General features: G+C 36.8%; 1 protein-coding gene across 3 annotated transcripts in view; it reads right to left on the bottom strand.

Annotated features, from left to right (window-relative positions):
• LOC138692059 (zinc finger protein 664-like) overlaps positions 1 to 25,048 on the bottom strand; it is an 81,925-nt gene that overhangs the window by 42,212 nt on the left and 14,665 nt on the right. The window contains exons 2-5 of one of the 3 annotated variants that reach the window (XM_069814930.1): positions 24,836 to 24,933; positions 20,885 to 21,019; positions 17,686 to 17,768; positions 6,548 to 16,679 (exon numbers count right to left, since the gene is read on the bottom strand). In XM_069814930.1, the coding sequence (XP_069671031.1) occupies positions 16,010 to 16,679; positions 17,686 to 17,768; positions 20,885 to 21,019; positions 24,836 to 24,928 (981 nt within the window). In that variant the 5' untranslated portion in view covers positions 24,929 to 24,933 and the 3' untranslated portion in view covers positions 6,548 to 16,009. Of the gene's footprint in view, positions 1 to 6,547; positions 16,680 to 17,685; positions 17,769 to 20,884; positions 21,020 to 24,835; positions 24,934 to 25,048 lie in introns of those variants that run through there. The other 2 variants (XM_069814925.1, XM_069814931.1) reach the window with 2 other exon arrangements.

The raw sequence follows: 25,048 nt of genomic DNA, 5'->3' as shown, positions 1-25,048 counted from the left end.
TTATTTAATTTATAGATACTCAATGGATGGGGAATTACTGGTAAGGACTGAGACTACGCCTGGATAAAAAGTAATGGCAACAGTTCGATATTTCTGACATGGCTTTATTCACAGGGCTACAACATTTACGTGCCTTCTATATAGTCGCCCTCCTTATTTATCACCTTTTGCCAAATGTTTGGAAGGCGTCGTACACCATCAGCGCGTCCATCTTTGTTGATGTTCCGTATTGACCACCCTATAGCACGGATAAGTTCATTTCTGGTCTCTGTACCGGGTCCCTTGCAGTGGTTCTTTCAATTTGGTAAAAAGATCGTAATCGCATGGACTCATATCAGGTGAGTACGGTAGATGTTCCAGAATCTCCCATTGCCTGCGGCGCAAGAGGTCCTTGACAGCAGCAGCGGTGTGACTCCTTGCATTGTCATGAAGAATGATGGGGTTCTGTACCCCCCAAGTGTCATTTTCTCCTGCATGCTGGACGCTGCATCGGCACATGCTTCACACAGTCCCTGAAAACATTCTGTGCACTACGACCTCGTGTCATTTCAATTTGGATCCAAGAACGTTGCTCTAGTTTTGTAAACGTGGTCTTAGGGCGCTCGCACTATCCCTATGAAAGTCAACGTTCTACATACTGCAGTAGATTGACAGAGTACTGTCGCTGCTGGCTGCACTAACTCATCTAACAGTCCTTGTTCATGTCCACAGAGCTGGCAGCTCTCGAACGCACAATCGTCACGTGACAGCAGTGTTGCCATAACTTTTTATCCAACCTATGTATATGATTCACTTATAATATGGATTTCTCCAGACATATACTTGAAATTGTGTCTCAATTCTCTTAAACTACTACAGTCTTACTAATAAACAGTGTATAGTTTTTATACGAGGCTTATGCAGAATTGAGACAGAAAACGTTACTAATAAACCGTGAATAAGCGATGGATGTATAAACAGGCTGTAACTATATAGAATGGGAATTGCTTTGCAGTAGTTATATACACGAAACCCCTTGTTTAAGCGTTGTATATAGCGAAAAAATGGCCGTCCCTCTAACAGCTGTTCGTATCGACTGTCATTTTATGATGATGGTTACCTTGTAACCACAGAAGAACAAACCAAAGATCATAGAATTATTAGAATAATAATGCTGTAGCCTGTACTCTTTGACCAAAATGTAGTGTGGTAATCGATTAGAGCCAGTTGTACTATCGATATTTAACGCGCCACACTAGCGCGCTCAGCTGGATGCAATTGAGAACCTCAGATATTCTATTACCTTCCATAACGAAGTAATGACGAAACTATGACGTAGCTGTGCAACAGTTATACTGTTATACACGACGTATGTAGTGATTATTAGTAAGGAATTTACACACGACTTATAAACGAGCTACTCATTGTATAAGTATAAGACAGTTAAACGTCTGTATATAGAGTTTTTATTAGTAAGACCGCTAGGATTTATCTTCAGACATACGACAAAATTCTCTTCTCAAGATAGTTAAAGGAGTCGTTTCTTTCGCGTTGGCAACGTTGTAGCGAGCATCATGATGGCCAGCAGCTTTCTGTTGGTCAACGATTTTAAAATAATTATACACTTTAAACACTATTTCCAGCATCCACTTTGTGCAGTACTTGTCTTTTTAGTTTCTCCTCCCGTTTACCAGTATGTCTTAGGTTTACTTATTCAATGCATTGAAACACCGACTCGTGAACAAACGAACTCGGGAAGCACTTGTTATTGGCTGATTACAATTGAATCAGTCGGAGCTAAAAGGAACTAAGTCACTTTTCACAACTTTTCAGGAGAAGCAAAAAACATTCCACTAATAACACAAATATTATATTTTTATGCTATAGGAGACAAAATAATATTTAGAAGTCTTAGTTCCTTCTTCGACTGTTCGACGAGCATGACATCCGTTGTTCAAATTGTTGCAAACCGAAAACTGCATATCTTGACCTAGTTCCTTTTAGCTCCGACTGATTCAATTTGTTGTACAGTACAAGTTTGTGACGTAACATGGCAGAAATGCTATGGCACACATAACTGAGGCTGCCTTCCCAGCTGCTGTCGAATGTAGTCAGGTAATATAAATTACATACAAAAATCGCACATACAAAGATATATCCACACATAATTAACGTGTAAGGAATACCGCATATCTTATACTAAAAAAATCGACTGTTTCCGCCATTGTTTATGTCTATTCTTGCAATCGTAACAAATCTTGTGCACACGGACTTCTAAAATATAAGGCTGGCCCACAATAAATCGAGAACGAGAACGGGAAGCGAAGAACGTGAACGTGAAGATTTTAAATTCACAATAAACTGAGAACGGAAACGGGTAAGCATATCAATATGTTTTAAATTTGTTAAAGATAAAAGAGAGGATGGAAACGATACGATAAAAGAACTTAAATGGGAAAGTTTGGAAAAAAGATGTAGGAAAACTAGAATAACATCATTGTATAGAGCACATCTAGGTCAGAAAGCATGGGCAGACATAACGGTTCGCTTAGAGAAGCCAACGTACTATGGTAGGAACGATCATGATTTTAAAATCAAATGTAGGAAACAGAAAACGGATGTAGGTAAATTCTCATTTTTAAATAGAACTATAAATGATTGGGATTACCTACGTGCAGCAGTCTTTGAGGGCTGTCCTTTCTTAAGGAGATTCAAGAATAACTTTAAAAGTTGTGTATAAAGCATAAATGAAAATTAAGGTTACATTTAACATTTAATTTTTTAAGGTGACATGTCGACCCTCCCAAATACTAACATTGTAACTCAATTTTTTATGGTTTTGAGTTGTCCTAGTTAATATGGTCTTAAATTGGTTCTTTTTCTCCCAGTACTATCATTGTAACTCTAAACCTCCCCAATTGTATGTAAAATCTTATTGCTACTCTACATATCTGTATACACTAATTTACACGATCATTTTAAAACTTCATTTTCATCTCCTGAAAAATGTAAGAAAGTGAGTTACAATGTTAGTGCTTGTGAGGGTCGATGTATTTATTAGACCTGCCGAGTTACTCCCTTGAGTTTGAATTGTAAATTACTGGCATTTAAAAAGAGCGTGTAAGAGGGTTTTAGACTAGAAATGTTTAGTTTAAATGTAGTTCTGTTTATAAGTATGCATAAGGGTGTAATTATGTGTCTTATTTGAACTGCTGCATCAGTGAAGTTATGGTTTTACAGTGCAGTGAATAGTCCCGATCAGTGATAATTTACAGAGCCAATGAAATGTGTACTATAGAGTCCTTGAAATATGTTACAGATTGTCAGTGTAATGTGTCCTAAAGTGTCAGTGAAATGCGTCATAGTGTCACTACAGCGAGTGAGATGAGAGTAAAGTGAAAGATTATTATCAGTACCAATGTGAAACTTATGTAGGGCCTATACATATGTAGGTTGTATTGTAAAATCAGGTTCACTTATTAATTAGGTTACTGTATGTATTATTATTAATTGTAATTATTGTGTTAAATAGTATTGTGTATTGTTTATATTGTGTATACCACTGCCACCGAGTGCTTGCCCACTTGCAGTGTCAATAAACACATACATACATGTAAAGTCGATATTAGCATTCCGGTATTTGTGCCTATTTGACCAAAGACATTTTCCCATGAGTACAAACCAACCAAGATAAACACAGGTTGACCAACTTCAAAATTTAAGATCAAAAATCACGTGTAGAAAGAAGGAATTGAAACAGAAACAGAATGTGACGAACTAACTACACAGGGTACCCTGAAAGCTCTTAGAATAACCGTTCCTTTCGAGAGAAGATCTCAAGAAACCACTCCAGAATTTTGGTCACAAGGAGTCTTGGTCAGACAATACCGATTTCGGAACGGGAGGACAAAAGGAGCGATGTGTGAATAACAAGAAACACAGCATAGACAATACAACTTGCACTCACCGGATCTAGATCAAGACTCTACTATGGAATATAGAAGGACTAAGAAACGCAACAAATATATTACCAGACAACTTCTTCCAGATGTACGACATCGTAGGCTATGCCTCACAGAAACCATGCTGACAAAGGACTGGACTACAAATGATCTGATAATGGAATCTGTAGGTATTTAGTTCCAACAAGTTGGAAACGCCAAGTTTCAGGACGGGGTGGAATACCCTAGAGTCTAATTTTGATCACAATCATCGTCAAAGTCTAAAAATTCATATAGGCATTACTTGTTTAGACTTATGGCACAAACGAAGCCCGAACCAGGAAAAATCATTGCCCAGCAGATTCTTGCCTCTGATTTCGGATCAATGTAATCTGCGGGCCAATGTCGAAAATGAAACGAAACAGATATTATAAAGGCTGCAACGTCTTAGAGACACAAAACGTGGCTATTGCTGTATTTAGATTTAGTTTGGCTTATGGCTTACAAGCGCTTCATTAACTGAAAATTGTGGTGGTGATGGTGATTGAATTGAATTAAATTTATTAAGCCATGAGACAAACACAAGGACACGCTGGAAGGCCGAAAGGCGGCAGCACTTGCCTCTTGAAACCCAGGCTGTCACCATTTCAAGTCATACATAAAAGAGAGAGTATCCTAGCAATCCAGACTTCCCTATGCTCGATAGTTTGTGCATATTTTCAACCAGAGTGAAAACTATATGACATCATAGAAGAAATCAACTTAGCACTTACACAAATAGACAAGAACAAGCCACTAATTCTAGCAGGAGACTTTGACAGCAGAATAAGCATTATCAGTGACAAGACGTCCATAATAATTAATCACACAGAAGTGGAAGGGACCTCCTTACTAACAAGGGAAGGGTTTCGGCTCGAACAGGAATTTTTGGTTAAAAATTCGTACAGAAGCTTACCTCACAATGGTGATGAAGACCGTAAAAGCATTCAATTGTGTAACGCTCCGTTTGGTTGGTATTGGTCAATACACTTCTTTGAAAATGTACGTGAGGATTCTCTATAAAATGCATGAAACAGCATGGAGCAGAGAAATAAGCAGAACACGCAAAAACAACACTTGAAAACCTTCTAAACTACACTCCATTTCTGAAAAATCAAATCAATTACATTTTTGAAGTCCGAGACTTGTTCAGGATTCATGTAACCAGCTGACTGTCAGGAATACTGAAGCATAGGGTGGTATACTGGAGAAGACAACTGGTTATGAATAACAGAGTGCATTTTCATTATAAACACTCGATTTTCCAAGTTAAGTTCTGGATTCTCAGCAAGAGTCCTTATGTAATCTGTTATCCTCCGAGCATATATTTTGTATTGTCTAAGGAAATAGATATTCAAAGGCTGGATATATTTAGTTTTTTTAGGTGGAATGCTCATACATTCCATGTCCTAGCCTTGGAATGATTCATTTATTAAGATTGTGTCCTTGTGCACATTCAATGAGTGACACAACAGTGTACACTTTTGATTAGCTGCAATATTTTCAGACAGAACGTTGGAGAAAAATGTTCTTAAAAGGGCTTTAGATATTTAACCACTCGCACTAGCTTCTTGGCTAGGCTAGGCTTACGGGTAAGGTGTCCCTTCCCCTTAACTTGTGCAGTGCTCTTCCCACCTCTCAGTGCTCTAACAGACATTACACAAACGAAGCTTTACAGAGATGTAAAGATGGGCCTGTAAACAAATTTTGGATACGAAATTCCTGTTCGAGCTGAAACCCTTCCCTTCTAAGTAAAGGAAGCGAGAAAACATACATTGGACCAAATGAATGCAGAACCATTGACCTTTACTTCAGAAACACGAAAAGAATAGAAAGAACGTCCACGGAAGTACTTAGCAACGTAGTCATTCGAAAACACATGCCAGTAGAATCGACTCTCACGATGGAAACCAGATCTCAAAAGACATCACTTCTTCATGCCATGGAACGTTTTCCATTGACTATTACACTCTTACTACGTCATACTACTTTTGACCAATAAAACGGTACGAAAGGACGTATTTCAACCAATCATGGCTGCTTATCGCACAATTTTATCGCGTCCCTAGCATTTGTTTAATTTTATCGCGTCCCTAGCATTTGTTTCTTTGTTTGCCAACATTTGAAACTGCGCTGGTCTGGACGTCAAAAATATATATAAAATTACAAACCACTCCAGTCGATGCATAGCAGTTACAAATATGACTCGCATTGGCATTCAAGAACAAGAATTAATAAAAATCACTGATCATACCTATGCATCTTCTGAAATCCGATTTACAAATAAATGAAGAGCACCATTCGGAAATCCTGAATAAGTTGAATACACCATGCAGGCCTAAATCAACGAGTTCCACTTCTATTACGCACACGTCCAATATAACATCAATTGAACCACCAACCACATTCAAATTTGAAAATTGTACATTCAATAATTATTCCTTTTAAAATTATTCATTCGGAAATCCTGAATAAGTTGAATACACCATGTAGGCCTAAATCAACGAGTTCCACTTCTATTACACACACGTCAATTTATTTAATTCAATTAACATCAATTGAACCACCAACCACATTCAAATTTGAAAATTGTACATTCAATAATTATTCCTTTTAAAATTATTCATGCTTATTTTTATGTCATCCTCGTTAATTAAAACTGTTCTAACTCTTGTGTACAGTATATTAGTTAGGTTAAATTATAGCTTCTGCTATATGATATTATGGATAGTCACGTATCAGATATTGTTTAATATTAAGATTTATTGAAAATCATCTGTCAAGTGACGTTGATTACTGGGATTCGGATAATTGAAGTGGAATGCAACCGTTTTAATAATAAAAATGAAACTGAATCAACAAAGCCTTCTTGACTAGTAACATTGCCATCGACGAGAAGGCATTGCTCATTACTGCCATCTAGCATGTATCTAGCGTAATATTTGTAATGTTGAGATGGTACAATAATACATTTGAAGACAGTTGTATTTTCGTAAGTCAATTAATATTTTATTGTATTGGAGTACTTCGTTACTTCTAATCTTTATATACTTTCTTCTAATCGTGTAATAGTCAATTAAATCCCACTCGAGTTTTCATTTTCTCTAGATAAATCAAAACGTCTAATGAGATTACTGTTGATAAAGTACTAGCTTTTGATGCTCCACAGTATGTCACACCTTTCACTTCAATAAAATCTGGGTTGCTGATATCAACTAATTTTGCGTAATCGGCCATTTCTTCCACATTCCAAGCTTTAACTAATGTGAGTCTATACAGCATCCTCTGGCCTTTCCCAGAAGTCTCTGAACAGTGGAGTTACTGGACTCATATCTCTTAGCTCTTTATGATTCAGTCAGCAGAATATGACAGGAAGCGGAGGAAGTGAAAATATACATCTATGCCGACGACATGGTCATCGGATCACGTGACGCTAACGAGCTGCAAAAGCATCTAAGGCACTGGAGAAATGGGCTGAGGAAAACGAACTACAGATCAATCTAGAGAAAACCGTGCAGACGAAAAGGCGGACGAATGTCAACTAATGACAGAATACTGCTGAAGAACGAACCAATACACATGGCAAATTCATTTAAAAACCTCGGCATGACCCTACAGACAACAATGACGTGTTTAAGAATCCACGTCAAATCCAGAGCAGCAGCAGCTACAAAGGCTATATACGATATCAGATCACTGAGTAGACTCTCCCTAAGTTCAGCTATGGCGCTCTTCAGAACGAAAATAGTCCCCATCCTCACCTACGGGATCGAGATAATATGGGAAAAACTGAATAAGACCGACCTTCGTACCTTAGAAGCAGTGAAAGCACGATTCTTGAAAGCCGGAGCGTGTCTAAATACACACGCTGCAGACTAGTCTACGAGCTGCAAAAGAGACGTTTCTGATAGAAGACCTGTGTCTAAAGTTCCCCCTGCCTGCCACAAACTGTTGGACGAAACTATTGGAAGAAAGGGAAGAGAAACGAAATGAGATATGGCTGGAGTTTTACTCAACGGAAGCAACAGTAAACCGATCATGGACGGACACGGATCAAGAACTTCGCCACTTAGTAACCTCCATGGTAGTACATGGCAACCACCACAAGCTCTGCAAATCAAACATTTACCACGACCCCAATCCAGAGTGTATAAATATTGTGACAGCCACCTCGAGACTCGAACACGCTTCCCGCAAGAGAGCAGGTCGCGCGTGAGTCGACACGGGCTCCACGGAGCACTGGGGGACGGCGCGCGGCTTGGAGAGGAGAGGGGAGGTTGTGCGCGCAACTGCTACGTGCGGAGTGAAGGGGGGACGGACCCTCCCGAATCGTCCAGGAGTCCGTCAAAGTGGAGATAACCAGAGAATTCGAGAGAGCTATCTCTGGACACCCGTCGAAATTTCTCGTAACTATGGTTTAGTTATAAAAGAAGAAACGCGAGTGAACTTGAGCAGTTTATTCAGCCAGTCAGTAAGCCAACGTTGTTACAGTCAGTGAACAGAGGAAGCCAGCCAGTCTTGTGTACCGGAGTTCGACTTGAGTGTGCGTCCGCAACTGTGTGAGCATCCGAAGGCATGAGTTCGAGTGCAGTGGACCGCAGTTGGAGGGACCTGAGTTCGAGTGCAGCGGATCGTCTCTGACGGTCTGTGTTTCGAGATTCTGTGAACGCGAGTGACTGAGCTAGAAGAACTAGCCAAGGCAAACGAGCTGTGAACAGAGAACTCACAGTTCTGTATTGTAAATAGCGCTTTGTGAATATTAGTTAAGATTAACAGTTCATTGTTGTTCGTAATAGTCCAAGTAAATTGTCATTGTCGTCTGTGGAGTGCACTAACGAAAATACTGTTACTGAGTGGAGAGCAAATCCTATTGTTGAGATAATAAAGTTACATTGTTGTTCAGTAAAAAAATTTACAGTATAAATACATAAACTGTGCGACCTAACCTGCGATCGATATCACATTACCCTGTGCAAGAAGCGAGACAAGCCAATAATCGAATACAGCAAGAAGTAAAGTGGACTCCACTAACACACTTTTGCACAGTTTGTGCGCATTTCATATTTCAAAAGAAGACGCTTCGACAACCAAGGGTCTCCAGAAAGTTAAGACTCACAAAAGTTGGAGGACAACATCCCAATGGTACCAACGATATCACAGATGATCAAGCAGGACAACACTAATGCAGCACTGCGAATAATATAAGACACAATTCGGAGCGCCACAGTAATCCAAGCCCCTCTTCAGAAAAGGCCAAAGCCTTGGTTTGACAACGTTTGCCATGCAAAGAGAAGGGATGCCCTCGAAGCCATGCACAAAACCAAGAAAGCCCCAACGAAAGATAAGCTGACCAAAGAGGAAAGACAAGACAGCAGTCAAGGGAGCCAAAGATCGCTATAATCAACGAACAGAAGAAAATCTGATAGAACAGGCAGAAAAAGAGCCCTTCAGCATTCTCAAACATAAAAGCCGACGTTCCCACAACATCTGCCAATAGTGATCTGGGAGTCACATTTTACAGAGATTTTGCAATCTGCAGAGAATAGACAACAGGCATATAACATTGACGATGCCCCAAGAGACATAGAACTCTTCATTACAGAGGAAGTACAGGCAGTAGTGCAGGAAGGAAAAGAAAGGACCGGACCAAATATATTACGAACAAGCTGCGGATTTTTAGGCACTAAAAACAGTTGAAATAGGCAAGCAAAATAGGCATTCAAAATTCTAAAATACCGGAAGGCATTTAAAAAAGGCATTAACAAATTTCTAATTCTCAACGCCTAACACGACCATAGCGTAGCATTATACACTACTTTCTATAGTAATGTCGTTATGGCAGTGAATAATTAAATATTCGTTCAAATGTTGTAATGAGAACTCATGTCTATTGTCTGTAAGAATGTTCTTAAATTGGGAGAAACTCCCTTCCACATCACATGAAGTGATGGGGCAATACTTCAGGGATCCAATCTCAGCTCGGGACCAAACCAGTGGGAATGCAGTAATGTCAATGTATTTTCCAATCAGTGCTTCTGATGACTTTTGCTTTGACATATCTCCATGGTATACTTCACGTATTACAGCAGAAAACTCACCTCCATACTCAACACACAAACTGACAAAATGGATACAGTTTAAAATAACTACCCTAGTCAACTACCACAATGATTCATGCGGCTTTCGAAATACATTTTTTCTTACTGGTTGATTTTAAATTATTCGACTTCTCCGCGCTCTGATGACAGTAAAACGTAACAGTACAAGCTTCTCAGTCAGTATTATAAGTTACCAACCAATAGTTTCAAAGTCAGATTTTATAATTGGCTTTTAATTAATCTTTTCTACTCTATAGATGAGTTTCTTCACATAAATTCACACGAAATTGTTTTTGAATAAATAAAGTTATTTAGATTAGTTACAATTATTATTCTGTTGCTGAGTTTTTCAACACAAATTTGTATGAAATTGTATTTTAATAAGTAAGTTTAATTGCAATTTAGTTAGTTTTCTATAATTTAAAAGTTCCAAATTATTTCATGTTTTCATTGTATTACTTAAATTTTACTATTTCTATTATTAGTGTTTTTTAAAATGTATTTATATGTTTTTTCAATGTATTCTGACGAAGCCTAAAACTATATGTCTAATGGCCAAATAAACTGAATTGAATTGAACACACAGAATTATCGATAGTTCTTAATCACGTCCCTCTGCTAGATAAAAAAGAAACAAATTACAGATTCAATAAATATCGATAGAATGGTCAGTAAATTCAAGTATAATATATAATAAGGATATTTAGGCAACTTTTAGGCATTGATAAGCAAATAGGCATTTACTAGTGAAATAGGCAATTATAGGCACTATAGAATTAGCATATAATACTCACAATGTCTTAAAATGGATATGTTACCTAAAATCTTCCGCCTTCAGGTTAAAGATTAAAACAGGCATATAGCTATAAATCCGCAGCTTAATTATAAACATATAAATGACAGCTCGAAGGTACTAAAATATCCATTAACAGAATTTTTCAACAGATGCTTAATAGAAGAGCGCATACCAGGTAAGTGGAGAGAATCTACTCTGAAAGTGCTCTATAAAGGGAAAGGAGACGCAAACAATCCCAACTCTTACCGAGGCGTCTCACTAGGAAGCATATCGTTAAAGACTCTAACAAAACTTTTATCAAACCGCCTTCAAGAAGTAGTGGAACATAGCATCCCAGAAGAGCAGTTTGGATTTAGAGCTGGAAGGTCTACTATTGAAGCTGTCAAATGCCTCATGGAGGACACTGAAGAAGCCCTCGAATGAAAAAGAGGGAAACTCTATGCAGTATTCATAGATTTCACAACAGCATTTGATTCGGTAAACAGCATACTTCTGGCCAAGCTAGAGAACACTACCGGGAATGACCACGTAGTGAATATAATAAGGGACATACTAGCAAAAAACTATGTAAGACAACATCACCACATCAAGACCCATATTACAAACTGTAGGAGTCCTGCAAGGAGATTCCATCAGCCCACTATTATCTAACGTAGCAACACACGACATTATCCAGGCCATCGCTACTGACCAAGTGCGGAGATATTTATAGTCAGGGTCACATAAGAACAGTTCCTAAACAGCAAATATTTCCGTGTTGTCAGTGTTGCCAACTGTTACCAGATATCACAAACCCTAAATACTAAATGACTTATTTACTTACCGCACTCTAAGTTGGAAGGTTATTCTAAATAATTCAATAATTTGTGACATATTTTCGCAGGTAAATTATGCGAGAAAGGGACCAACATGTCAAGTATTTTATCTAGCAATACGAAATTCATTGGTTTGGCTAAACAAATGACTCACGAGACCTAACTTAAAAATATGTTTTGTTTGACCACATGAAATTATTAGTACTAACTCCGAAAACATATGACTATAGTCTTGAATTATAACCACAACGCAATACATAAAATAACTATTATGTATTAATATTAATACTGATATTAGTTATTAGTATGTTCAAATTTCTCTAGCTTCCAGTAACCAGGTCAGATATCTAGTACAATTTTAATTTCATGGAACTCCAGTACCAACAAATATTATCGATGTTTGTCCCAGCTACCAACATACCAGTTACAAAATCACTACCATTTTGTAAGATTTGTCAGTGCCGAAATTCTAAACGAAGTTGGCAAAAGAAAATTAAACCTGCAAACAAGAAAATCACTATAATGCACTAGCACATGTAGTAAGGGGGGGAAAATGGTTAGGTTTCACCCTTAGGGTATGAAGTAAGTTGACCAGGACTATATATGAGTATATGCAGATGACATGCCAATAGTATCACAACACCGAGACAAACTACAGGAAGCCTTCAATCGACTAACAGAATGGTCCAAGAACAACCTGACTATAAACAAGAATAAGACTGTTGCGATGGTATTCCGAAGAGGAGGTAGACTGTCAACCCACGAAGACATTATATGCGACGATTCAAAATTAGATACTGTCAACAAGTTCAAATATCTGGGAGTGACCTTGCAAACTCGTGGAATGGAGTTCGGAGCACACATCAGAGAGAGAGCTTCTGCGGCAATAACACCAATTAACGATATTAGAAACATAGATCAACTCTCACTCACAGCAGCAATTACAGTGTTCAAGCTAAAAATATCTCCCGTAGCAACATATAGACTGGAACTCATCTGGGATCACCTGAGGGAACTAGACAGAGTAAAAGAAGTGTTTCTGAAAAGAGTTATGAGTATATCCAAGTATACACTATCACGCTTGGGATATGAATTGGCAAGAGAGCCAAGAAGATGCTGCCATCTACTGCAGGTTACGACGAACTACTGCACGAGGTGAAGGAGAAGACGCAAGAAATTTGGAGTGACTTCTACACCATGGACGCTATGACTTATATAGACTGGACAAAAAGTGGATATGAACTAAGACACTCGGTGACTCGTATCGCAGTGCATGGACTCCACTATAAAGTATGCTCAGTTCAGAGATATGACGAACAGAACTCAGAATGTGTATATGACAGAGCCATCTTCAGTTACAAGCCGGAGCCATATCTCAGCAACACTGTAACTGTCAACTGGAGGCCGACCATACAGGACACGTGTTTGTGCTAATGCCGATTTTCAATGTAAATTAATGTTACAATATAAGTGTGTGTCGATGGAATTATGTTCGCGGTCGTACCAAACGTTAATTGTTGATGTATTATAAACTAAGTGCGTGTTGGCGATAAAAACAAGACAGCAAATGAAAATATGGCTGCAGTCTTTGGCAATTTTTACGGTTATTATTAATGACAAAATGATCGACAATTCTTCTAAATATTAAATATTGTATAAACTACATTTTTATAGTTTTATTTGTGGTTTGTGGTAAATCAGAATTCTAGCCAAATTGTTGGGTCTCGCCTGCTATATCAAAGTTACGCCGTTGGTTTTCAAGTTCATTGTAAACAGCTGTTTTGTGATCCCATAAATGTTGCAATTTTGTTGAAGATTCGGAATGCCTGCTATACGTCAGAACTACCTATCATTTGTAGATGCATACACTCAATTCCTTGGTTTTCGAGGTTTGTTGGTTCATATTATTTCTTTTCTAATAAATTAGTTATAAACATGTTCCTTTTAATTTCGTATTTTCAGGATTTAAAGTTCACTGAGTTTACGCTAATTGGCACATACTTAATAGATAACGATGTGTTTTGTTACGCATTGTGTTGAAGGTATGTTTCTTCATTTTTTCATAGATCTTTATATTTGGCCTAACTGTATTTACATCCTCATATTTTATTATAATACGTCAAAAGCTTCTTCTATTTACATTTTTATTTTATTTGCATAATTTACATTCTTAGCTTGTTTTCTGTAGTTATATTTATTTAAAATTATATCTTAAAAAGTTTATAACAAATAATTTAGGATAACAGTATTGTTATAGTGACTGGCCAGCTTCAAACTAAAACTGCGTTCCTGGGCATCTGAAATACGGTATTTATAGAAAAGCACGATAGATAATCGCATGAGATAATATTAAAATGTATCCTACACCTTTGAAGTTACAGGCGAAACGCCATAAAGTCGCAAAACATTGTCACTTTGCTAGCCACAAACTTGGTAACTGAATGGAACTTATGAATACTGCGTACGAACTTACATCTTTATTGCATTATTGATGTTATTATTTTCGGTGCAAGGAATAACTTATTTATTTATTTACCTTTGTACTATGAATAAAAAACATGTTTTCTTGTAATTATTTTAAGTGGCAGCCTTTGTATGTAAGTAGCCTACTTACGCCGTATTCTAAAGTATAGCTAACTGATTGCAATAAAACACTATTTTCGAACCCGTAATAATTTACATCACTACTCTGAATCTTGATCTTACCTTTGTGCATGAAGGAATATTGAAAAAACACACGTTACATACAACGAAAGTAAGCACAATTACATCAATGTCACTTTAGAACCTTCCATCTCCACTCAAAGTTGCCGAACCTACCCATGCTCCGGCTTGTAACTGAACAAGGCTCTGGTATGCGAAAACTGTGTGTACATGTTTTACAGTGTAGTAATTGAAACATATCGTTGACCACGCTGAGCACAGAGTTATGAACGCAGTCTTCAACATTGTGCGATTTTCCCCATTATTAAAATTTAAGATGCGGAATATTTAAGAATTCAATTCACGTGGTAGTATGATCACATATACACGTAGCATATATGGGATTTGATTCACTGAATTTCTGCATTTGTTACAAGAAATTAGAGTCGACGGCAATTCGGAAGGCGGTAGTCTGCTAGCGTTTGCGTCGAGAGTTATAGATAGAGAGAGCAAGGCAGCGTACAACATTGCCACATCGTACTTCACGTGTAATACAAATAGCGCAGGAGAGAATTTAAATTATCAAAGGAATAATAACCTTAGCCGTTGATTACTGTAAGCATGACACCAAATATAAACTCTTTCCTTCACTAACAATATTCTTTGCACGGTTCTCAATCCCACACCACATGCTTCTGCAGTCGTTGGCCAGCACCGTTCTGCTCGTCAACGTTTTTAAAATAATTATACACCTAGAACAATATTTGTGAAATACTTGTCGTTTTACAATCTCTTCTTCCATTTATTTACCTTACACGCACACATTAAATATTATTATTGCTAAATTATGGATTTTTAACGACGCTCGCAACTGCAAAGGTTATATCAGCGTCGCCGGATGTGCCGGAATTTTTTTCGCGCAGGAGTTCTTTTACATGCCAGTAAATCTACTGACATGAGCCTGTAGCACACTTAAATGCCATCGACATCGGCCGGGATCGAACCCGCAGCCTCGAGCATAGAAAGCCAGCGCTATACCAACTGCGATACCGAGGGCGACTAGTAAATTTTAGTTTCACGTAAACAAACGAACTCGGGAAGTACTTGTTACAGACTGATTCCGATTGGTTCTACTGTACAACCTTGTGACGTCACATACTAGAAATGCTACGGCGTATATAGCAGCCGACCGCCTTCCGAACTGCCGTCTAGTCTAATAGACAAGAAATTATGTTACAGCCTCCGTCCTAGATAATATACGATGGCCAAATAACATTTCGATAACAGAATGTATCTAGTAGGCTGTGATACGAAACGAGAATGACAGTAAATGAAAATTGGTAGTTTCACGTTCACGTTCCCACCCTCAGGAAAACTTCTCGTTACTGTGAATGCTCACATTTAAATTGATTTAAAAAAAATTGTTGTCGATTTCGATTACTGTAAACCTGCCTAAGTATTAACTTCGGAATTTCTATGTCACGTAAAACTGCAGTGACAAATAGAAGTTGAAAATAAGATTACACATTACGACAAAGTGGCTTCACGCTTTTGTGTTACACGTGTATGTATTTTGATTTCACACGAGCGAACACAGTCTTTCTCCTAGACACAGCAATTCGATGCGTCACTCCGGGCATGGGGCTTGCATTTCGTGATTATTCGACGGGACCACAGATGTCGCACACATATCAGTTCTCACATGTGCGAGTGTATTATATGGCTCTTCAGGCTTTCCAATAGAAAGTAACGTTTGCCACAAACATCGCAATTGAATTCTTTCTCGTCAGTGTGAAGGCGTGCATGTACTTTCAGATAACCAGACCTAGAAAATTTTTTTCCACACAAATCACAACTGAATGGTTTTTCACGTTTGTGTCTGATTGCATGTTTATTCAGATATATCAACTGTGAAAAATTCTTCCCACACAGATCACAAGTAAAAGGCTTCCCGCGTTTGTGTACGAGTGCATGCCTTCTGAGATGACTTTTAGAATGTGAGAAATACTCCCCACACACATCACAACTGTACGGCTTGTCATCCGTATGTCTGCGTTCGTGCATTTTCAGATTTGCATAAAAAGAAAAACGCTGCCCACATATATCGCAAGACAACGGCTTCTCACCGGTGTGTATTCGTGCGTGATTTTTCACATAATAGGACCTGCTAAATTTTTTTCCACACACGTCACAACTGAATGGTTTTTCGCCCGTGTGTATGCGTTCGTGGATTTTCAGGTTTGACAAATGCGAAAAGCATTTTCCACAAACATCACATTTGTGGATCTTCTTGCCAGCATGATGATCCTCGTTTTGTACAATATTCTCGAAGCAAGTTTGTACTCCATTTTTATGGGTAACTGGAATGCTATGAAGAAAATTATATTTCAGTACGACCAATAAAGAATAAAACACATCACCACTACACATTACATTGAAACACATACAAATTTAAGTTCTACTCGTTAGTAAGGGTAAAAGAAATTTCACTGTATAATTGTTGTATAATTACACTCTTAATTTCTTTAAAAAATTACGTAAATTATAATTCGATAGCATAATGGTTGTCTCTTTCTAATTAGATTAAGATCTGAGGAATTGAAACTACAGTTGTCTTGGCCTGAATGTTTTACATTGTTTCGGTTAAATCAACAGATTACAGATATATGAAATGAGAAATCATTATAGAAATACATGCCGTATAGCAAGAATGTTGGGAGAAAACAAGAGACTGTCACAAAACATTATTATCCAGAAAAAAAGTGTTAATATCTGAATCTCCCTGGTTTATGACATATGTATCAAAAGGTTTAACATTACGTACCATGGCCATTTCCATTCATTATGAATGTTATTCTTTTGTAGGTGGTATTATTATTATTATTATTATTATTATTATTATTATTATTATTACTATTATTATTATAACGAATTATATACAATTTGTACATAACTTTGATGTCAACATGCAAATATTATTATTATTATTATTATTATTATTATTATTATTATTATTATTATTATAACGAATTATATTCAATTTGTACATAACTTTGATGTCAATCAAGATGCAATTATTAATATTATTATTATTATTATTATTATTATTATTATTAATAGTAATATTACTATTATAAATGCAAAGAAAATGGGCAAAGAGGCATAAAGAAAGACACACAAGCAGATTTTCAGACAGAATTACAGGGCGATAGACAGAGACAGACAGAAAACTTGTGCCAATTACTGTACGTCCCCAAAGCATGTTCATTACAGGAACATGTTGAAACTAATTACAAGATTTTTTCCATTGTTATCACTACTTTAATAAAGCAGTGAAACCAACAACGAAGTAAAGCCTCACACAATTCACTCACCTCTCTGTTAATATTTCATCCTCTTCTGCCGTTACTTCCACTTTGACCTCCTCCTTCAGTTCATCTAACTCACATGACTCTTCCTGTAAATGATGTAAACAAAACTGTAGGAAAATTATAGTTCAACAACAGTACTTCATTTGCTTCAGACTTGATTTTAAACCCTGCTTAAAGCACTACTTTGAACCATTCAAATATGGCAGGTGAAATGTAAGTAAATATACTTAAGGAATAGAAAAACAAAATAACCTGGCATTTTGTAAGAAATATCCTGATCTGAGAATCATTCCCATAAACAATAAGTTAAATGAAAGAGAAAATGAGAATGGCAATCGAATCATATACTAAATTGTCGTAAGTGACAAGAAACCAGGAAGATCTGGTTAAAGATCACGTCCTTGCAGTAAAAGTGCAATCTGCTGTGAATTTTCATGGGGTCTCACGCAAGTACTACTACTACACAGCCATACAAAGTCCTTCTAGAAAGAAGAAAAGAGAGCCGCCGTATGATATATCCCGAGTTCTATGCCGTGGGTGTCATGGTAGATAGGAAGTGGACAAAAGAGAATCAGACCAGTGCTGCTCATCGGAGTGACTACTACCGCAGAGGAATCGGAGATTACGAATAAAGCTCTCCACCGTGATCTCCGGTACTACCGTAGGTGGAACAGGGGACATGCGGAGGGATGCGGGGGTTCGGAGTGAAGCGACAGCTCAAGGACGACTGTCGCATACGGACGGACGGTAGTTGTGAGTGGAATAAAATGGCACCAAATCAGATATCCGTCGCATGGAAATTCTTTAATTTAGCTGAATGTAGTAATAAAGTTGCACACTGTAAACTTTGTGGGCGAATTTACTCTAAGGGAGGTGGAACTTCGAATTTGTTGGACCATTTGAACCGACCGCACAAATGCGAACTTGATAAAAACAATTACGCAAAACATTTGATACAATTTCTTTTTAAATTGTTTTAGTGCTATTATTCCCAAAGGCCCACAGTATAGGAAAAAGTCTTGAAATTTCTCTAAAACGTAACTTTCGAGGCAATAAAAAACAAATGAAATATTTACAAGACGACTTGAGTTATATTTTACTGTTTAGACAACTTGAGTTACATTTTACTGTTTAGATTAAAATATTTCTGAATGAAACTAAAGAAACATGTGGTAATAATATAATTACAATTATCCTTAAGTTGATATCCACTTATATTTTTATTACAGAGCAGGAGTGGCGCGTTTTAGAAGAGGCAGTTCAAATACTGACATCCTTTAACACAATAATCACAATCCTGTCCGGTGAAGAATCTGAATAAATTATGTTGGACAGTAAACTTTAACCCATTGATAGCCCACGTTTCTTTTGTTCCATTCTGAAGCTCCCTCAATATATTTTACGTTAAACTAAACCGATTAGAATAACAATTGACAAACACTACAGTATACACGTTTACATTAGCTACTGAAAAGCTTCACTTCTGCATTAGTTTTGCAGTTAGATTGAATGTTATTAATTTGATCAATGACATAAAACTAATACGCCTTTCCACATATACTATGAATTTTAAACCTAGAAAAAAGTCTGTCAGCTAACGCAGCACTTGAAGCAAAACAAGAAAAAAAAAGAGCTGAAGAAAGAGAGAGAGATTAACATAAAAGAGAGAAAAAACAACAACAAATTACAACTTATTTTAAAAGATACACTGGTGTCAGCGGACTCGAATCACTGCCTGATCCGATTAAAGGAATGCTAAGCGGAAAGTGTATGTTTGCGGCACAGCACATCTACAACCTGCGCGGCACCAATTGGAGGTAACCGGAGGTCCCCCGATTGAAAGCGCGCAAACAACCGCTCCGGAGAATACCTAGTCATAAGCAGCACTAAATCAGACTCAAAGACATGTAATAACCCATTTTGAGATACATGGCTTACACCGTAAGTTGATAAAAAGTTACCACGAACATCATCATCATCATCATTATTATTACTATTATAATTATTATTACTATTATTATTAATATTATTATTATTGTTATCATTACGGTTATTGTTATTTAGGAAAATAAACAAGACGGTAGAGGTAATGAAAATAGATAAGGGGTATGATGGAGGAAGATAGCTAGGATAGCGAAGTATAATATGTAGAAAATTAGTGGGATCTGAAAATGAAATGTACACAAGAAACATAACTTACATAAGAACGAAGATATTGGACAATGGTACAGTATGTTTTAGTAACAAGTATTATTAGAAACAGTGTGTGTTCGAAAGAAATGAACTCAAAATCAAGAACAGAGTCGTAACAGTGTTAAGTTTGAATGATCTAAATTAAGTTATTAGGTTTTAATGGTGGGAATACTGAGCAATTTAAATGGAGTCGAAAGGTAAATTATAAGAGCGTCTACAAAAGGTATACCTGTAACAAATGTAACTGTGGCACCGGGTACAAAAATTGTGAAGTCCACGTTACATGGATGTAAATGTTGACATCATATCATATATCATATCATATATTATATATTATATCATATCATATTGTTATTTTAATTGTTATTGTTAATATTATAATTATTACATTATTATTACTATTATTATTATGATCATCATTATTGCTATTATTATTACTATTCTTGGTATTATTATTATTATTATTATTATTATTATTATTATTATTATTATTAATGTTAGTACCATTATTATTTTTGTTATTATTATTATTATTATTATTGGTGATATTATTATTATTATTATTATTATCATAATCATCATCATCATCTTGAGTTACGTCATTTCCGGCATTTTAGAATTTATTTTTCCTGGAATTTTTTTATTTTATTATTTCCAATTATTTTTCTATTTCCCGCATCAAATGCTAAACAAAATTTTACTCACCAACCACGTTGAATGAATGAAAGTAACCCCCATAGTATACAGGACTGTGGAATTAAAAGTGAAAGTGATAACAATTACGAGTGCTGATGAAGACATCAAACTGAATAAGATTTAGTGAACGTTCAGAATTGAAGGCTCAATGATAAAAAATGTGTGGAAGATTCACGAAAGACTACAAGATAAAGTAATGGCCAGCATGAAAGCAACAATAGTATTCCCTGGTCACTTGCCTGTACGAGCCACAACATCCAGTAAATAACAAAAACAGAAATGCCAACCAACACACTTTATAAACTGCACTTACATCAGCCTCACTCTTCACGATTGGAAAGTCAATGGACTCTGGAGTTTTCTCAGTTGTCATCTCTGATTTGAGGTCATAGTCGTCAGTACATTTCGAGTTTATTCCAGTCACATGCAGATCTAATAAAGCGCATTTCTGAAAAACAGAGACAATAATAATTACGTAATATACAGGAAACATAGTTCTTCGCCTCCACCACAGTCTACCCATTCTTTTAATAATACTGATGTCAACGAATGCACGTGTGCCCAAGCTAAAGTAAATAGTAAAATATTTTGTGCGAGATCGTGCGCATTTGCTTGTTTTCCGCACAGCACCAATACGCGGTAAGTGTGAAATACCACATTCAGTATACCCAACGTAACACACATAACAATTTCCCTCTTCTTACCGCTTAAGCGTCACATTCATTTTACTGCTTTAGGCTTTTAACATATTATTTTTAGAGACGTTTAACATAGTAATAATTATAAATTGGAAACTTACCACTGCAATTTCACCTAAATTGCATTGTTAATTATTGTTTTTAAATATTTGCAAAAATTAAATAAAGTCTACTAATCCACGAAATTTATTGCATTCTTGATACAAGTAACATTAAGGAAGCCGTGAAAAAATCAACAAGATTCCAGATGCCGATGTTATTACTGCAATATGTTATATAAATAATACTGTTAAAATATTAAAATGAAAAATAAATCATTACATAACCTTACCGTTTGTTTTAAGTTCGCATTTATAGACTGGGGGAAAAAAAAGACAGACGTATATCACGGCCTGCTGGAGTATAGTAAACACAGAAAACATTTTATAGCAACAACGTTGAAGAAAGATATTTTGGTTTTCCGAAGTTGCCGTCATTAAACAGAAACCAACATGGAGATGTCATTGCAACTAATTAGAAATTCGTCTTTCAGTTATGTAATAAACGATCTTCGCACAAAATAATGTACGATACACGAGCCGAATGTTTGTTTTCATGTTCTCGGAAATTAAAAAAGCTCAAGTACGTTTCGCTTTTACAATCTTTTCCTCGAACATGAAAACGTCAACATACCACTCTTGTAACGTATATTACTATTCCGTGAATATTTCGTTATGCACTATGAAAAAGAGAAAAATAGTACTGATAGCATTTAGGCAGAAAGGTCAAAATATTCATTATTTTAAATTTCACTTTTTTGCTATAATTAGTTAAAATTTAATTACAAAAAGTGAAGATATGGTTTTGACAATTATGTATATATTCGTTCATGTTAGGCAATTAATAAGAATAATGTGTTTAAATTTAATTTTTCTTGCCACTTAAAAATCTTTCGGCGGCCGGGTAGCTCAGTTGGTAGAGCAGCTGGCTACGGACTGAAAGGTCCGGGGTTCGATCCCAGATGGTGACAGGATTTTTTCTCGTTGCCAAACTTTCAGAACAGCCCCGAGGTTCACTCAGCCTCCTATAAAATTGAGTACCGGGTCTTTGCCGGGGGTAAAAGGCGGCCAGAGAGTGGTTCCGACCACACCAACTCGTTCTAGTGCCGAGGTCATGGAAAGCATGGGGCTCTCTCCTCCATGCCCCTGAAGTGCCTTCATGGCATGTTACGAGGATACCTTTTACTTAAAAATCTTTCACCTTTTACCAGAACACCATCGATGTGATATTATTACATTCGAGTATACAACTTATTCGAGCATATTCTGCTTTCACGTACAAATACATTTCACTTCTAAATGCTTGTTGAATTATTACCAAAGCGTCTACCAGGAAATGTAAAACTTGTTTTAAAATCAGTTACTCAATTAATGGTACTTGTGAGAGGAATCAAATGCACAACAGAGTACTATTCTGTTGTGTTTAATGTTGATTCAAGCAGTATCTGAGGCCGTGTATCGAAGCTACATTTTCAGCTTCTTATGTTTCAGGATCTTGGCTTCATGCAATTCCTTCCCCTAACATCGGCACTCTTATGGATCCCAGATCCTTTAAAGTTTCCGTGGCTTTACGCCTCCGTTGCAAAATCTGTCACATTCATAAATGTATCTGTGGCAATATTGTAGATTCTTATGGCCACCATGCCTTATGTTGTGACATGAGTAAGGGGCGTCTCTCTGGTCATTCATCGCTCAATGAAATCATTAAAAGAGCATTAACATCCTCAGGGGTTCATCCATCTTAGAACCTTCCGGGATCAGCCGTTCAGACGGCAAGAGACCCGATGGTCTGACTCTAGTCCCATGGCGTGTAGGCAAATCCTCAATTTGGGATTCCACATGTGTGGATACACTGGCCCCTTCAACCTCTAAGACACCAGGATCTGCAGCAGAAAGTGCCACTGTCAGTAAACACCATAAATATAAACATCTTGCAAATTTTTATATTTTTGTCCCTTTTGCGGTTGAAACGTTTGGATCATGGTGTAGTGAAGCCAAAGCTCTCATCTCCACCTTAGGCAGAAGTTTAGTGCAGCTTTCTGGGGACCCTCGAAGCAGACAATATCTATGTCAGCGTATTGATATCGCCATTCAGCGCGGTAATGCTACAAGTATTCTGGCGTTCTTTCCCGAGTCCTCTTATTATATGAGATTATCTTCCTTTAATTATTCGATTTATTTGTATTTTATTATAGAGAACCTCAGATATTCTATTACATTTAAATTGTTGATAATATGGTCTGCATAACTTATATATATATGATACAGTTTACGTGAATTTTATGCAAGTATTGCTGATGTTGTAATTAATATTTATAATGTTGTAATAATGTAAGTTTTCAGCTGAAGTGAACTAGATTGTTGACTAAATAGACGGATGTTACGATCCAAAGCTACATAGTGCATAGCAATCAAGTCCGTAGTAGCTAGTAAACGAAAATGCTTGCTTGATTGATGACTTTTTCACTAAACAAACAATTAACAATTAACAATTAGAAGTAACGTTAACAATTGGGGGTTATGAAATGTGATGATGCTTTGAAAATAAAATGTGAGTTCAATGTTAACTTGGAAAATTGATACTGTTGATACCTGCGTTACATTTTTTTAATATCGTAATATTTCAGGCCCTTACCTTTTCCACATCTATTTCGATTTTTGATAGCCAAACCTAATTTTCATAGATATCTTTTGAACATCTTTTACAATTCTACATCTTTCTACGTTTCTTTTCTAGTGTCTCAGGAAATTACCATTCAGTTCATAAACCTGAGAATTAAGTTTCTTGAACTGTTTACTGGAAAACTCTTTATAAACAAAAAATTCTAATGTCCAAAATATAACAGCTGATAACTTGTAATTAAACTGCTCTCTAGTGTGTAGTTTAAAAGTCAGCTAGTTGCTAGTTAGGCCGTGTCTCAAAGCTACATTTTCAGCTGAAGTGAACTAGACTGTTGACTAAATAGCCGGATGTGACTTTGTACGCCACTACTATTGTTGCCTTTCTAGCCAGCACTGGAGACCTAGGAGAGTTTTTATAATTCCTAACATTGCCACATATAGGCCTAGTATTCCAATGCTAAGACATTTAGACTCTTGAACATAACGCCTGATTGTCCATCATTATAATTGTGAGCAATAAAGCTGTGGAAAACACTGGATCAATTACGGCGGAGTAAAATATTCTCTGATTCTTCGTGAGGGGGAGGACATTTTTCATGAAATTCCACCCAGTGTATAGGACCCGTGGTCAATAACTATTGTGAAAGAATATCAGGAGCTATAATAAATGGCGATGTCTAGTTGAGTGCACATCTAATGGGTTTGGAATTGATAATCACAATCATATATACCACAGAAAATGTTCGATGATCGTGTACCTCCGTTCAGGCATGTGACGACAGGAGTCGATTTGTCGGACTAGGTCCTGTGAAGGCCGTAGTGCTAACTGTTATTCTATAACACTTTTCCCATACACACCATATCGTTATAATGCGTTAAAAATAAATAGTAATTACACCAGTATACCTCAGACACAGGCTTCTTCTCTTCCATATCTGCGTCATAACACCTTTCCATATTAAGTGGGTCGACCTCAGGTTCATTCTTGATCATGTCCATCACGACTGAAAAAAGAAAACAAGAAACGTAAAATGACAACCAAAATGTGAGCTATTCGAACAAACTTCAGTCTACACTTTCCTTCCTTCCCTTCTAACCATAATATACCATCTATATACG

This window comes from Periplaneta americana, chromosome 16, assembly GCF_040183065.1.
Source record: "Periplaneta americana isolate PAMFEO1 chromosome 16, P.americana_PAMFEO1_priV1, whole genome shotgun sequence".
Taxonomy (NCBI): domain Eukaryota; kingdom Metazoa; phylum Arthropoda; class Insecta; order Blattodea; family Blattidae; genus Periplaneta; species Periplaneta americana.
The sequence above is the reverse complement of the archived record's forward strand: the minus strand, read 5'-3'. Positions and strand labels throughout refer to the sequence as shown.